General features: G+C 38.7%; 1 protein-coding gene across 5 annotated transcripts in view; it reads left to right on the top strand.

Moving 5' to 3' along the window:
• LOC117408545 (coronin-2A-like) overlaps positions 1-15931 on the top strand; it is a 72643-nt gene that overhangs the window by 50546 nt on the left and 6166 nt on the right. For all 5 annotated transcript variants that reach the window (XM_034013624.3, XM_058999888.1, XM_034013623.3 and 2 more), the window contains 5 exons: positions 1160-1360; positions 11968-12084; positions 12781-12930; positions 13363-13542; positions 14545-14661. In XM_034013624.3, coding sequence (XP_033869515.1) covers positions 1160-1360; positions 11968-12084; positions 12781-12930; positions 13363-13542; positions 14545-14661 — 765 coding nt within the window. The remainder of the gene's footprint in view (positions 1-1159; positions 1361-11967; positions 12085-12780; positions 12931-13362; positions 13543-14544; positions 14662-15931) is intronic.

Genomic DNA, 15931 nt, shown 5'->3' with positions numbered 1-15931 from the left:
GGATGCATTTTGTTTAAAACAATCACAACGTTAACCCAGGTTTTCATGGACGTTTAAATCTGTGTTTTGCTACAGTTACGATTTCGATGGTAAATGTAGCCTTTTTTCCATTTATAATACTGTTTTAAAGACTTTAGAACCCTAACAATGAGTATTGTATTACTGAACTGTGTCCTTGTGTTATTCGCCAGATTGAGGGTGTAGATAGCAGGTGTCCACATTTAATAAAACCATTGACAACTCAGTTTTCAGAGTTACGAACATTTCAGACTTATGACGAACCCCCATTCCCAAGGTGTTCGCATCTCCGAGGTTCTACTGTGTGTTGTTAAGTAATGTAAAATAAAAGAAAAAACAACCCCAGCCCAGACTGGATAATTCTACCTCCCACCCACAACAGCTAGTTCAAAGGCCAGCTTTGTTTGCCTGGGGTTGTAATCCTTTGTTAGACTAACTCACTCTTAACCTGCCATTAATAATTCCAAAGGTTCAGTAAAGACAGTAAACAGGCAACTTATCAGGCCTTGGAGGCAACATACAGCTGGAATTAATACAGCAGTTCAGTGAAAGTACAGTATAGTGAGAAAGCTATTCGACGCAACTAGCTTCCCTCCCTACATACTGTTTTTTGTTTTGGTGTCAAAAGCAGTTTTCTATTTTCTTGTTCAAGCTAGGCTTGCCATTTACTTTACTGGCTCACTGATTGATCTTGGATATATTCATGACTGACCTGAGAGCTTTTGTTTGCTTATTTATTATTCAGGTCTTCTCAGTTTATTTAATGAGCAAAAAATGCACAAGCATTTTGAGTTTCCACCCGCAGTTTCCTGCAAGCATTCCCAAACAGGACTACCCTCCTTGGGGTTTAGGGAACACTTCAGATTTCATGAGAATCCAATCTTTCACCTCCTGTTTTACCTAGTGCCTGGTTTTCTGTATTGTGTGGTTGACTATGGTCCACTGAGAACTAAGCTGGGTCACGACAAAGCTTGTTTCACTTGTGTAGTTTCTCACTTTACTTGTATGTTTCTCCTCGGTTGCGCTGTCACTGAATCCAGTGGGATAACTATGACCCGTAGTACAGCTGGCCTCCAGCAGCTTCCGCACTGCGCTGAACCCACTCCAAAGACACTAACCACTTCCTCCTCTTGTCTTTCAGATGTCATGGCGGCCTCAGTATCGGAGCTCCAAGTTCCGCCATGTTTTCGGTAAGCCTGCTAATAAGGAGAACTGCTATGATGGGGTGCCCATCACCAAGAGCGTTCATGACAGCCATTTCTGCACTGTAAATCCCAGGTTCATTGCTGTGGTCACCGAGTGTGCAGGAGGTGGAGCTTTCCTCATCATACCAATTCACCAGGTAAGGGAAGCATTGAAAATGTTTGAAGTGATGGGATTATGCTGGCTCGTATCTGTACTGTCAAGAGGGGCTTCAGAGAAATATTATATTCAATTTAAACAGCTCCCGGAGAGTGTTATGTAAACCATATATATGAACTTTAACCATGCCCCATCAACAGCGGAAAGACAGCAAGCCATGCAGCAAATAAAGCAAGTATTAAATTAAATGGTCAGATAAATTTTTATCCAATTGTGGTTAAACTTGCTAAGAAAACTCCTGAGTATCAGAATATAGATATATAAGGAGGCACCTGTCTGTTCTTGTGCATAAGTCGCTCTTACTTTTTAAGCTTGTATGTTGTACTCTCCCTTTTTAACGGTCATCGCTCCCATTCCCCCCATAATGCTATTCCACTAGATTCTTGTTGTAAACCGGATCACAAATAGCAAAATCTTGTAGCTCTGACTCCCTACTATTGTAATTCACATAAGGTTACTGTACGTGATAACACAAAACAACACATGGCATTAAAAGTGAAATTACAACAGATGTAGTCTGAGAGCCCCATATTAATAACAGGTAACACTAGTAGCTGTGAGGCTTGACTTCCTGCAAGGGAACAAAGCAGCTTTGAAAGAATAGAGAAGGAAGCAGTTCACACCTGTGTGGCATGTTAAAAAGTCATCCATTCGGGGAAGACGGGGCTAAAACTGGCAACCTTGAGGATGTTAATCAAGAGCGATGGCTGTCAAACTGAAAGAACCCCTGTTGTTCCAATTCAGATGTAAACCACAATCTTACTGTTACAAACACACTCACTGTTGACAATAGCAAAAATAAAGACATAGAGAAATACGTTTGTGCCTCATCACCGGCCCCGCTGTGCCTGCTATTGGTTGTTCAGATGGAGATGGTTTTGTATCTGGAGGGCTATCGCTCAATGAAATATGGCAGATTTGTTGAACTTCACTCAGCTTTGGCTTGTGTCCCACAGAAAGTGTTACATACCTGTTTTGGAATGCTTACAGTTTCAACATTTGCAATATACTTTAGCTGTCATATACTAGGTGTGATGACATTTGCTAAAGCAACATGTAAGATTCCTGAGGCAAAAACAAGAGCGCCCAAGAAAAAAATGTTTAATTATGTTGTTGCTGTAATAAACTAAAACGTTGTATAAACAAATGTACAGTCCTCAAGATTGTGAAGCTTAAAGAGATTCTACAGTAAGACGTCTCTACTGGGAACCTGATTGACTGAGACAATTCAAGGTTTATATTTGGACAATAATACCTGACACATACAGAACTACAGACACATTATGCAGTGTATTCTTCCATTTCAGGAAACTACTCCCTTCAAAATATGTAATGCTTTGGTGCAAGGTTATAATGTACAGCTTCTGGTGAGGAGGTGTCAGGCAGTTTATTGGGAATTTGCGAAACATTTTACAGTCTTTTGACAAATTTCTCTTAAAAAAAACAACAAAAAAAAGCATACCTTATATATGTATAGTAGGCTAAACCGAAACAGTTAGGATGAGTCCACCCTTAAAGGTTTAGGTCATCCTAATGAAAAACTTTTCTCCACTCCCAAACACCCACTGTGTAGTAACATTACAAAATGCACTTGTATTGGTGGCTCTCAACTGAGTCACCGTGTTCAAATAACCTTTATTACAGCTTCCACAGTGAGCCAGTGTTTCTGCTGTTACTGTACCTCTGTGCATCACACAAACTACAACAGCGTGAACCGTAAAGTTGTCTGGGCATGAATGTGTTTCTTGGAAACAGCAATTTGTTTTGATAATAAGATCATCATTCAGGGAAGATTAACATTGCAGATGGCAAACTCTACTAAACTTTGACTGGCAGCCCACACATTGTGTCTATGGTGTTTGCTGCTACATGGGTGAAACGACTAGTCTCATTGCAGGTTAATCAACACAATCACAATGTCAGACAACATGTAATATATATATATATATATATATATATATATATATATATATATATATATATAATATTGTAACAGAGAAAAGACAGAACATAGTCCTGGGGAGCTACAGGACTACGTTTCCCAGAAGGCCACGTGACCAGGTTTTTTTTAATTGTAAACACCTGGAACGAATCAAGCCCTGTACAAAAGCCGGGGAAACCCTGTACACAGGGTGCAGAGTGACGGGTACATAATAATGGATTGCTTTTTTGTCCGTCCGATGAAATTCAGGATGATAAGCGTGCTGATTTGAAGCTATAGAAACCTGAATGTTCAGGTGTCTCAATTAGATGTGCCATCCTCCATTTCATCTGAAAAATGCTGTATTCAATCAGCATTATGTGTTTGTTATGTCATAAAACTGGTACGATGTACATTATTTCTGTGAACTTGCCTTTGTATGGCGCCATCTAGTCTTTCAAGTGCAACAGCAGCAATGGTGTAGGTGATTATATCTCTTAGTGTAGAAGTGAGGGGCAGTGCTGTGTAATGCGTTTGGGGACAGACCACTACCAGTGAGATGAGATTACAAGCTCTTTGGCAAACGAGCCTGGCTTTTTTATCCAGAGACTCGGAAGTGTGTGGTCGCCGGTTTGCGCCTATCCTCCTCACTGTTACAGAAGCATAGGATCAGGTTTGTAATACTTGTTTGATTCAGCTGCCTTATTGTAATAAGGGAGCTTGTGAATAACCTCACAGTAGACAAATATATTCTGACATTCCAAATGGACGCCTTATACCCTCCACGCCATGGTTAACACATGCCCAACATGGCAGAATATCTGGGTCTGTACAATCTATCATCAATTTTTGTAACCTGCCTCATTAAGCAAAATTAGAGATGGTTTTGGACCATCTTACACCACTACCTACTAGTTTTTAGATGTATCTAGTTTAGTAATACAACTATAAATGTTACTACACAGGACAAGAAGAATCAGGAGGACATTAACATAAGCCAACAGATTGATTTACTTAGATTGTTTTGATTAGTGTTTAGAGCTGCACAGTAAACCATGCTGCCATGAAAGGTCATGGTAATATTGATCAAACAAAGGCAGTAGATAGCAGTGTGGTTTGTGTGGGATTATGACTGGAAGATGCCTGCTTTATATTTTGCCGATTTGTTTGTCTAGATTAGCCTGTTTTGTGTTGGTGATAACCTTGACCCAGCCGCACTGATACAGATAACTACAGGATCACTGGAGCATGTGTTTCCAAGGCTGCATGGCTCGTGGGAGGCTGGTGGTTAGGGTGATAACTGCTACCGTGTGTACAACAGTTTCTCTTGACTTACCATCTTAATAATAATGGTGATAATAATGAGGATATAATTGGTTTCTACCGCTGTTTTGTGACACCCATCCAGATTCTCCTATTACTGCCTACAGACAAGGTGGCAGAAACTATCCATACAGGATCCTCCATACTGCTGAGATATGTTGCCTCCATTAAGTTTATCAGTGAGCATGCTATTAGAGTTCTCGCCATCATTGCCTCAGCCCATATGTAATCTGCATTCGTAGCCATTAAAGTTGCAGACGGTAAGCTGCAAAATGATCATCTTGCACAAATTTAAATTTTGGCTCATAACATGAAGAGGGTCATGGCTGACCACGAACAAAAAAACAGGGCAAAATCTTAACACTGCACAAAGAATAAAGTGCAGTGGTCTTATATGGGAACAAATAGTTACTACTATTATGCATGTGTGGCTTCATTTTCAAGGCATTGAAATGGAGAACAGTGCAAACACAATACAGAGCTGTAGTGTTGATATTCTGAAATTGAACAGTCCTGGATTAGAGCAAGTTATTTTTTTAAATGATGCATGTAGTTGATCAGGTGGCCAGCAAGGTTAAATCTGAGTATGTAGTGTCTTAATTGTTAGATAAAACCTTTAAAACTCTTTATGCAAGAGGACATTGAGCAAAATACGCAGTGTTCAGTTGCTCTATTGTTAGTGATTATGTAGTCTCTGGCTAAGAGAACACCCCCCGGGAAGCAAGCAAAGTGTTCTTTAAGACAGAGTTGACCACCAGACACCAATATGAATCAATAAATAAATATTTATTACATGTCATGACGCACGTGTATCAACAAATGAAATTAATAGAATAAGAGAAAAGCAATAGGCAAGTGTATGTTAATAAACTAGAATAATAAAGTAACAGACAGACTAACGTTGGTGAACTAATTGTCAAACTAAATTAACATAGCACCCCTACACACGTAAAACAAAAAAAATGCAGCAGCAGCTCTAGATTAATTATGAATATTCAAGACATGCAGAAAATGATTTAATAGAATGGTAAAGCAACTCACCAGAACGGAAAACACCAAATTGCTCGGTGACTTCTGATTTCAGGCTTCTTTCAGGAGCTAGAACAATTTCCAACTTTTTGTAGCAAGAGAAACAGCTGCGCATTTTGCCGTTTGTTTACATGTAATTTTGTAGCGATGAGGTGCACTCGTGGAAATCAGAATACAAAACAATTCAATGATATGACGGCGGTTCTGGAAAGATTTAATAAACCAATCTGTGTGCCTCAAGACACTCTTGCGATGACAAGTCACATTTGTAAAGATTTTGAATAAACCAGTAGAATTTAAGTTTGATGATGAGTTATCAGGTTACAAAACAGTACTGTATCAGTTGTGAACAAATCGCTAGCTGTGTCAAATTATTTATTTATTTATTTATTTATTTATTTATTTATTTATTTATTAAGCGAAGTTCCTGTTCCTTTAGGTGGAGCATTTACAATGGGAAAAATCAATTTCACCACAAGGGTGTTCTGTTAGGCACAGTGTTCTCCTAGGAGGTGTTCCTATACACGGTGACTACTGTACTGTAATAATTGCCTTTTTATGGAAGCCCAACATCAATGCTATCTGCAGCACACTGCGCCTGCTCTCATGTCTGGGTGTGGTTGAGGTTTGTTCAGTCTCTGAGCAAGGCAAATGATCTTGGTAAAAAAGGCATTTGGCTGTGTTTATGCTTTTAAAATGACTCAGACGGAAAGTTACCAGTTTCTGTTTCTTATCTCATTTTTCAAACTAACATGAGCTATGTATACTAAATGCAACAGTGATTATTTTTGCCTGGTGTGAGCCTGGATTTCTCCTGTGACAGGGTCACTGTAATCTTTAGCCCCTTTCACAGTGGCACTTCTACCCGGGTTCTGGCTACCCGGGTCACAATCCTGCGTAGTGTGAAACCACGTACCTAAGTCGACACGCTTCGACCAGGTTGAGTGAGACAAAATGCATGACGGCCGACGAAATAACAAACAGCCACGCCTGCATGAAGTTTTCACTTCAGCAAGGAACGTTTTTGTTTATTCTATTCAGCCATATTTTTGTTGCTTGAGACGCACCATGAGCCAGATTGCAGCAGGGATGAAGAAACATTTGCTTTGATTAACATTTCGGCCGACGATTCAATCCAGAGAAGCTTGGATGGAAGCGTCTGTAACAAACTGCTTCCAGGGCATTGATACGTGTATTGTTTACTTGTGTCTGTCACCCAGGTCAACCCTGCTTTATCAAAACCAGTGTGAAATCGCATAGCCAACCCGCATGACCCTGGGTCCTGACCCGGGTAGAGCATGCCAGTGTGAAAGGGGCTTTTGACTGCTTGGAGATGTGGGTGGTTTCTATGACAATAAAAACCAACAGATTGTTGTAGCAAATTATCACAAATATAAGGCTAAACTGTTCCTTTTAACAAGGTCAAACCATGCTTCCAAAATCACTTTAAACACAGTTTAATAAAGGATGATGACATATGTTTATGTCCATGTGTCTCTCACTTTTATTTAGACGACCACTTATCCAATTGTGATGTGATATCAGCATTTCAACAACAAACAAGTCCGTGAGGGATGTCGGTCATGGTGACCTAATGTTGAGTACTGGCCTCTGATTTGTTTGGGTAATGAAGACAATACCTCAAAAACCACTTGCCTAAATTTGATTTAAACGTGCATATTTAAGAGGTACTGTGTACTATGAATCATGTTTTCATGGTACACCTCATTGGCTCATTTACTGTTTTTTGTGAATCAATGCATGGTCATTGTAATGATATGCTGTTCTGTGCATACTGCGGATGGTAGGTCATGGTGATCTACTTTTTTCATGATACAGCGTGGCAGGTGATATATATGATACTGACACACTTGCTGTCATTTATCTGTAGAAATAAAAACAGCAAGTATACAAATTACCCTTTTAATGGTTTCTTATTTTCACAATGCTATTAATACAGCACAATTATTTGCAACTGTACACCAGTCTTAAACATATAGCAATGTGTGCTCTCTGGTCTTTGTTGCAGCAGATTAAGCAATGTCGGGCTCCCGGGCGCATCCAGTAAAGGCGCTCCATGTGGAGTGCAGGATGCGCTCTATAGTCTGGATGTCGCGAGTTCGAGTCCAGGCTTTCCTATCAGTTTGCTCCACAATGTACATACGGCTATATGGTGTATAACACCTCAGAATATATTGGTCTGTACTATCTATCCTCAATTTTGTATAGTCTCCTTCAGAACAAAATTGGGGATGGTTTTGGAGCAATAGATTTCAGATTTATCTAGTTTAGTAATACAACTGTAAATATTAGTATACAAGACAAGAGGAATCAACATAAACCAACATAGACCTTTCATGCTGCCTTGAAAGGTCATGGTAATATTGGTTAATGAAAGGCAGCAAGATAACAATGTAACGTGTGTGATTTTGTTTGCTTAAATCTGCATTCTGTGTGTTGGTGATAGGTATAACAAAGTGTGCACTATTGTCGTCGTTGCAGTAAGTTAAAAATAGTATCAACAAGCTGAAAGGTTATAATTTTGCAAACACTTATAGTTGCTAAGCAAATATTGATTTGGTTTAAAAGCAGTAGCAAATTACTCATACTGGTGATGCTTCTGGATCACAGCATTTTCCATCTGCCCATGTTATCTATCTCTCTTTTTTATATGTTTAAGAGGTACTGCTATGTTACTGGTGTAACTAATACCCTGTCCCCTTGCAATACTCCGCCCCCTGTGTATGTAAGAAGTGCCACATTTGTTCTATGTGGCATTTCATACTGATGACATCCACTAGGGGTAAAGGGTTGCAGGGGGAAAGAGTAATACCAGCTGAACTTGGGGAGAAGACAAGTTTGAGCGCTGTATTGAAGCCATAGGGGACACTCTAAACTGAAACAGATTATGACATACAAAAAAATCTAAACTAGAAGAAGAATAGAATAGTTAGGATTAATGTGATATTTCACACCCCTACCAGGTTGCTCTTTGATATTTAGGTTTTGCTGAGGAGAGGCACGATGGCACTGACAGCAGTCAGCCAGAGCACTGGCACCTCCTTGCTCTTGCAAGCACTCCCACAGTCATTCAGTGCAGATCCTCTCTCAGAAGAGACTGACGTCTGTGTTATGTGTGCTAATGACTCTTAGGGGCTAGGTTGAGACCACCCAACATTTCATCTAGAAATGTTATATTAAAAAGTGAGACCTTGGCATGTTTTTCAAAAAAGAAAAAGAAAAAACTTGCATCAAAGTATAACATCTTTAGTTTCTACTGCACTGTTTTGTGTCAGCAATATCTTCAATTTTAATAAATAGTATTATCAAATGAAATCGCCTAAATGGCACACAATTTCAGTTTTGTACAGGAGGAATTGTTATGGATATATTGCAGCCCATTTCAGAAACCCTGCTTTTTTATCAAATTTCATGCAAGACTGAGTTAAAAGCTTGAGAGCCAGTAATGACATGATTTAAACCAGGTTCCAACATGGAAAGATGCCTGGTAGTCGCTGGAGGAAGAAATGTTTCAAATTCATTCATGGTTGCAGGATTTCCAAGCATTCAGAAAGCTGAAGGAAAATATGTATGTTTCAGTACATGTGGAATGTACAAATACCTGTTTCAACAGAAACGGTAGGGGAGGGGGGCTGCAGTGGAATTTAGCAGTCCACGATAACAGATGCTAGAAGCGCCTGCTTGTTGCGTTCAGATCCGGATGTGCTTGGACAGCGATATAGAAAGGAGCTTGGTGCAGACTGATTGGGTAAGGCCTGATGTGCACAGACAGAAACCACATGTGAATCTAGAGGTGCAGAGAGCTGCCAACGATCATAACAGTTACAAGAAGATTTTATGTGGCTCCACACTTTTGTGTAAATGGGCTATCTCCTCAAAGGATAGATTTCATTTGTTACTAAATAACATCCCTGAAATGAATTCTGTGAAAACAATGAAAACACAACTGTCTAAGTTTCACATCAATAGCTCATTGGGCACATACATAATGTTACTTACATTTTAAATAGTGAGCAGATAAGATTTTTTTGAGTAATATTATGTCTTGTCAATACATAACAAATGGCATCCAAGCAAAGCATTGGGTGGAATTTCTTTACCAAGCAGGAGGAAGCACACTTGCTTAATGTGCTCCACATTATTTTATTTATTTGCTTATTTATTTTTAAATAAAGGCTACTTATTTTATCTTTTTGTAAAACTATATCTGCGCAATAACAGTAGATAAAGCATTCTGTATTGGAAGCCACACAGTTATTATTAATGGATCACAGAGTTATCACTGACATAAACCAACAGGATGTTGTTTTGTTTCCGATTTAGTTCCTGAGAAGAATAGTCGCCACAGTTATTATTATTGAGGTGTCCTTGCCGCTCGCTGTGTGTTATTGTTTTCTGTAAAACATTGATATCCTGTCAGTTAAGAAAAGGCTTAACGCAAAAGCTTGTTTTAACATTGTCTTCATTACGCCGGCCAGAGACCCGTGCTTACAACTGTATTGTCATATTTTCTACATTTTCTTTAAATTCTCAAATTAATAAATCGATACCCGGGTAGTAAAAAGAAACCTGGGTAGCGTTGGGTAATTCTAAATTATATATAATGAAATGCTCTCTCTCTGTTACAAGTCAGTTTCAGCCACTATGGAAAAGACATATGATGATAGATTGATAATTCCCAAGAACTACAATAATAGTCATGTGATCCAATGTGAAGTTTTTCCTTTTGAAGAAAATGCTGTGTGCATTCCATGTTATCCTAATTGTAATTCCTCTCCTCATTTGTTCACATGCCTTATTATACAGATGTCAAACAAGCCACAGAGCACACATTTTAATTCTAAGGCTCATGCCGATGGTGAGTGACTATAACCTTGGCCACTGATTCGACAGCTCACTTCCTAATCGGTACAAATTACATAGTTTCCTGGTTTATTTTTCAGTGTGATGAGTATTCTAGATGTCTAGATGTCTCGATTGTGCGTGATAACCTGCTGAAGGCTTGCGAGTTCCTTTTTTTTTTTTTTTTTTTTAAATCTGCTTTCAAACTGTGTTTGCTAAAGTTGAGGCCTTTTTATGCTTACCTGTTGCTCCCAGGTATCTTCAAACATTATGGAACCCCCCCTGACTTTTGAAACTTTCTCACTACTTACTATCGTAGCCTTCTGCCACACCGGGGTACATGTTCTTTGTTGTAAACGTACTTGCGGTTGCTATGTTTTATTACTATGTCTGGGGCCAAAGTAAATTCACTGCTCCCCCTACCCCGCTGTTTTCAAAAATAACCTTTATTTTCCCATCTGAACAGTACACCTCCAGGTTTTAATATAAACTTGATTAGCCACAGCGTATAGGTAACAAGCTCATATGTGGCTTATTAAACTCAGGAATGGATCAAAATCAGGAATGGATCAAACTGCTCTGCAATGTGAGTCTTATTTCCATCCCTGTCTGACATTCAGATGGTAAAACGTGTTTATCCATTGGTGCCCTACATACATTGCATGTATTTGATACAGGAGGCAATATTAAACATTAAAATGTTGTGAAAACCCATATAACCAACTCATTTAAACTACATTTTATTTTATTTTTTTATTCAAACTTTGTACCTTGTGGTTCTGTATCAACATCTATAGTTATTATGCTATGACTTTCTGCTGCCCTCTAGTGTCTTACAATGGTATTAAATCTCAACATCTGTCCCTGTTAATCTGTCATCTATTTCCCCACTGCTTTTAGCATTCACTTAATTTGCCATTTAATCCTATTTGTCCTTTTGGACCAGTTGAGAGAGTAATTACTATAGGCTGGAAGTGGTTAATCCGCTAGAGTAATCCCAGTTTCAGATCAGTGTACTTGGTTTTAATAGTCTCATCTGGTTATTAACTATTGGAAGCCTTTTTAACAAGTATATACAAACTTGAATTCTTCATTTTGTTATTTCCAGTTAGGAAAGCAGTATTCCCACATGTTCCTTATTCTTTTGGACTTTTAAGGTTTTATCTTCATTTTCATCCCTCTCTGAAAATGTGCTCTTGCACTAGCTTCAAAATAGGACCTTCTAATTGTAAAGATAGATTAGTGAAAATACCTCTTTTATTCTAGTATTTTAAAATATCTTCTGATTCCAATTGCATTCCAACAGGATTAATACATTGTTAAAATATTTTAAAATACAAAAATGTAGCATTGCATATATTCTGAAGCATTTTCAGTATGATGGTAATCATGTGTACTTTACCAGCGAGTAATACATTTTCTGAGAACCGCATCTCTTCGGGTGTTTTCAGACTGGAAAGATCGACCCTCATCACCCACGGGTCTGCGGCCACAGAGGAAACGTGCTGGACATTAAGTGGAACCCGTTTGATGACTTCTCCATAGCTTCGGGCTCGGAAGATTCAACTGTAAGTCTCATGTTTCTGGTGTTTTGGTATTTGTTAGGTCTTTCAAGGTTACAATGTTTAAACCTTCATTGTAATTGCTCCTTTACCATTTTAATCCATTAAATATTTGTATGCAGGGATACATGCCCTGTTTACTCAGGGCAGCAGTGTGGAGTAGTGGTTAGGGCTCTGGATTCTTGACCGGAGGGTCGTGGGTTCAATCCCAGGTGGGGGACACTGCTGCTGTACCCTTGAGCAAGGTACTTTACCTAGATTGCTCCAGTAAAAACCCAACTGTATAAATGGGTAATTTATATGTAAAAATAATGTAATTGTATGTAAAAATAATGTGATATCTTGTAACAATTGTAAGTTGCCCTGGATAAGAGCGTCTGCTAAGAAATAAATAATAATAATTGATCCAGGCCAGAAATAAAAAGGAGGGTTTACATTGACTGTAACAGTGATTATATTATTAGGCCTTATTTTTAAGAAGGTGACATATTTAATAAATGTCTGAGACAAGAGTAGAACCTTAGTGCCCTAAATAAATGGCAAGTAATTCGGCCAAGGGAGGGTTGATTTGAATAATTTGAAATTGTGGCAATGTGAGTAGCCAGAATGACACTACTTTTAATTGGATCCACTCCTAAGTGCCTTGAATGGTGTTATGGAGTGTGTTTGTTTGGTTGACTAATCCGGTTGTCCTGTCAACAGGTGAAAATCTGGGATATTCCTAAACATGGGATGATGAAGAACATCACGACGGCCAAGAAGGAGCTTCAGGGGCATTCCCGGAGAGTGGGGCTCATTGAGTGGCACCCAACTGCTGGCAATGTCCTCTTCAGTGCCGGATATGACTACAAGGTAGTGTGTTTGTAAATGTGTACTGCGTGTGAGCGCAATGCTGACCCCTGTGGGCAAGATCATGAGATATACAGTGTTTCCATAGTTATAATACTGAAACTTTTGTTGAGTGGTTAAGACACCCACTTGTTAGCACATGTTATGACCGCTGTAGAAGATATTAATTATGAACCAAATTTCATGTTTTTCTGTACGAGGACGTCTTTTAAAAAGTGTATTCACTTCAGTCCTGTTCACTTTAGAGTGCATCTACTGTAGGATAATTACTTCTCTATTCGAAACATGGCTGAGACCACTGAGGTTTATAATACCTGTTATGATATTGACTATTTTTGCTGTTGCTGCTGCTGCTGTGTTTTTACCAAATCCCCACCTTCACTCAAACATTTCAATTGAGAAGTCTGTACATTCAATCTTTTTGGTGTTTTGCAGATCATGGTATGGAACCTAGATACTCCAGATCAGATCATCAAGAATCCTGTGAAAACGATTAGCGTGCACAGTGATGTGGTCCTCTCCATGTCATTTAACACGGACGGTAGTCTCCTAGCAACATCCTGCAAGGACAAGAAACTAAAAGTCATTGACCTGCACACAGGTTTTGTTTTGCAGGTACACTACTCCCTCTATGTGTACAACATACGGGTCATTCCATGCCAACTCAACCTGTGCCGTTGCCCGTCCGTCTCAGATTTTCCTAGAGAAATTCACCTGGGGGTTTCACACACTCCGAGTTCAGAAATGATAGCCATTATTTATTTATTTTTAATCCCCCTTCGACCTGTGACCTTGCAAAGGTCAACCTAAAGTGAGAAAGGGACCTTGACCAGAAAAATCACCCTGGGTGCAATTTAGATGCTACCATCATGTGTAGCACCTTGAAGAGGGCTTTTCAGAAAAAAATACTAGGAGCACCCTACTCACTTCTGGCACATTGCCAGATGAGGGGTAACTGACGAGTTTTATTCGAACTTCAGCCTAACCCGTTACCCTATGGGGGATGTGGGACCTAAAATGTAAGTATTGCTGTAAGAACTTTAGGAACCAGTCTTTCAAATTCTGTGAAAAATGTTTGGCTTCAAGTTCCACCACTGGTCATTAAACCCCCTTGAAATTATAATTTTTGCTATTTGTACCAAGTTTAGGCCGTAATAACTTATGTAGGGGGACTCCAAAAAATCACCCAAAGATATGTTTGGATAGAAGTTAATGAGATCTACACGCTGAGCTCTTTCTGAACTCAGCTTGTCTGAAAACCCTCAGGTCCCTTTTCTGTTTGAGTTGCCGTGGAGTGACCCATACATATTTTGAAGTGGGTTCTACTATTAAAATTACCTTTCTCAAAGTTGTCAATTACACAGTCGTTGTTTTTTCTGATTCCTTTTAATAGGATTAGTTGAATTTGTTCTCTGCTACGTAGCCACACAAAATCACAATAACAACTTGTGTTGGGTTGACAGTTTGTATGGAAGAGAAATATAATTTTATTAAATTCAGTGATGTGGAATAATTGATTGCATATTGATTTGATTGGATTAGACTTGGTATGTACAGTATATGTTTCTGTGTTTTATTTATATATTTAGTTATTTATGAATGTATTCCTTTTTACAGGAAGCCAACTGCAAGTCCCATAAAGCAAGCAAGGTTGTGTTTCTGGGCAACCTGAAAAAGCTCATGTCAACAGGAACGTCAAGGTGGAACAACAGGCAAATTGCACTGTGGGATCAGGTGAGTTCAAAGCACTGCATCTACCTACAATGGAGACCATGACACTGCCCTAAAATGTTATAAACGCATCAATGTACAACAACAATTTGAAAAGGAAATCCAACAGGGCACCTGAATCTTCAGCATCACGTCCAAACATTAAAGTAATTTGTACCTAACAAAATAATTCCATAAATCTTTCCAATTTTGTACTTCCATTTGCTACAAAGGTCTCAAATGAGCAGTTTTTAAAGGAAGTTCTCAGTGTGTTTGCCTTGCCTTACAGGAAGTCTGTTAAGTACTTTATTACTTTGGTCATTTCACCCCAGTGGTGTCTTCTGGGTCAAAGCATGCTTCTGGCTGTCAATTAATGGTGGGGTGGGTGGGAGGGCTAGGCTGATTAGTTATTGACAGGAAATAATCAGTTGAAGGGGGAGGACAGAGATCACCCAGCAGCTGAAATGACCTAAGAAATGCAAGACAGTCTAAAAGCATGGCTTGCAGGAGAGATGTATTTAACCTAGTGTACAGCTAAGAACAAAAGTTTTGCATCACCGACCTATAGAATTAACTAATTTAGCTTCATAAAGAATGAAACCTGCTGAATAATGTTTTGTTAACATTTTGAATTACATACCGCTTAGTTTTCCATATACTGACAAATTGACAAATGTGATATTTTGAAATCTATCATGAAATACTGTACTACTATTATGGCTTCCGGTAGACTTTTGCGATATCACTTTGTAGTTTCTTTGATTACGGGATGTAAAATAAAAGATCTAAATTGTGTTCATATAGGTTTTTTTTTTTTTTTAATTAAAAAATGTTGGCCATAGCTGTAGTACCAGATGTCAAATTTTAAACTGAAAATACATTGTTGCTATAACATGTCTATCTTCAAAACAACACATGAGAATTTAATAGAATTAATGCGCATGATAGTAAATGTTTTTTGGAATTATTTTGTTCTCTATAATTACTTTAACTTTTTTCTACTGTGGGGGTCCGGTGAGATCCAAATACCTGGTGCATAGAAAGTGAACATAGTGTTGTAGCAGGATGAATGGGTTTCAATATGAAAACCACCAAGTCTGGAAAACAAAACAATCTACAACCAATGATAAGGGACTGGTGAGAATATTGTGCTTTACAAGATAACATGTTTTTTTTAACTTGATTATTATTACACCTTAAGTGAGTCGTCAGAACTTGCTGCAGATCGAAATAAAAAAGAGAATTGCTGAAAATGAAATGTGTGTTCTGCGGAGAGGGCTCCCTCTGTCAGTTT

Source organism: Acipenser ruthenus, chromosome 2, assembly GCF_902713425.1.
Source record: "Acipenser ruthenus chromosome 2, fAciRut3.2 maternal haplotype, whole genome shotgun sequence".
Lineage (NCBI taxonomy): Eukaryota > Metazoa > Chordata > Actinopteri > Acipenseriformes > Acipenseridae > Acipenser > Acipenser ruthenus.
This window is presented reverse-complemented; position numbering and strand designations above follow the sequence as displayed.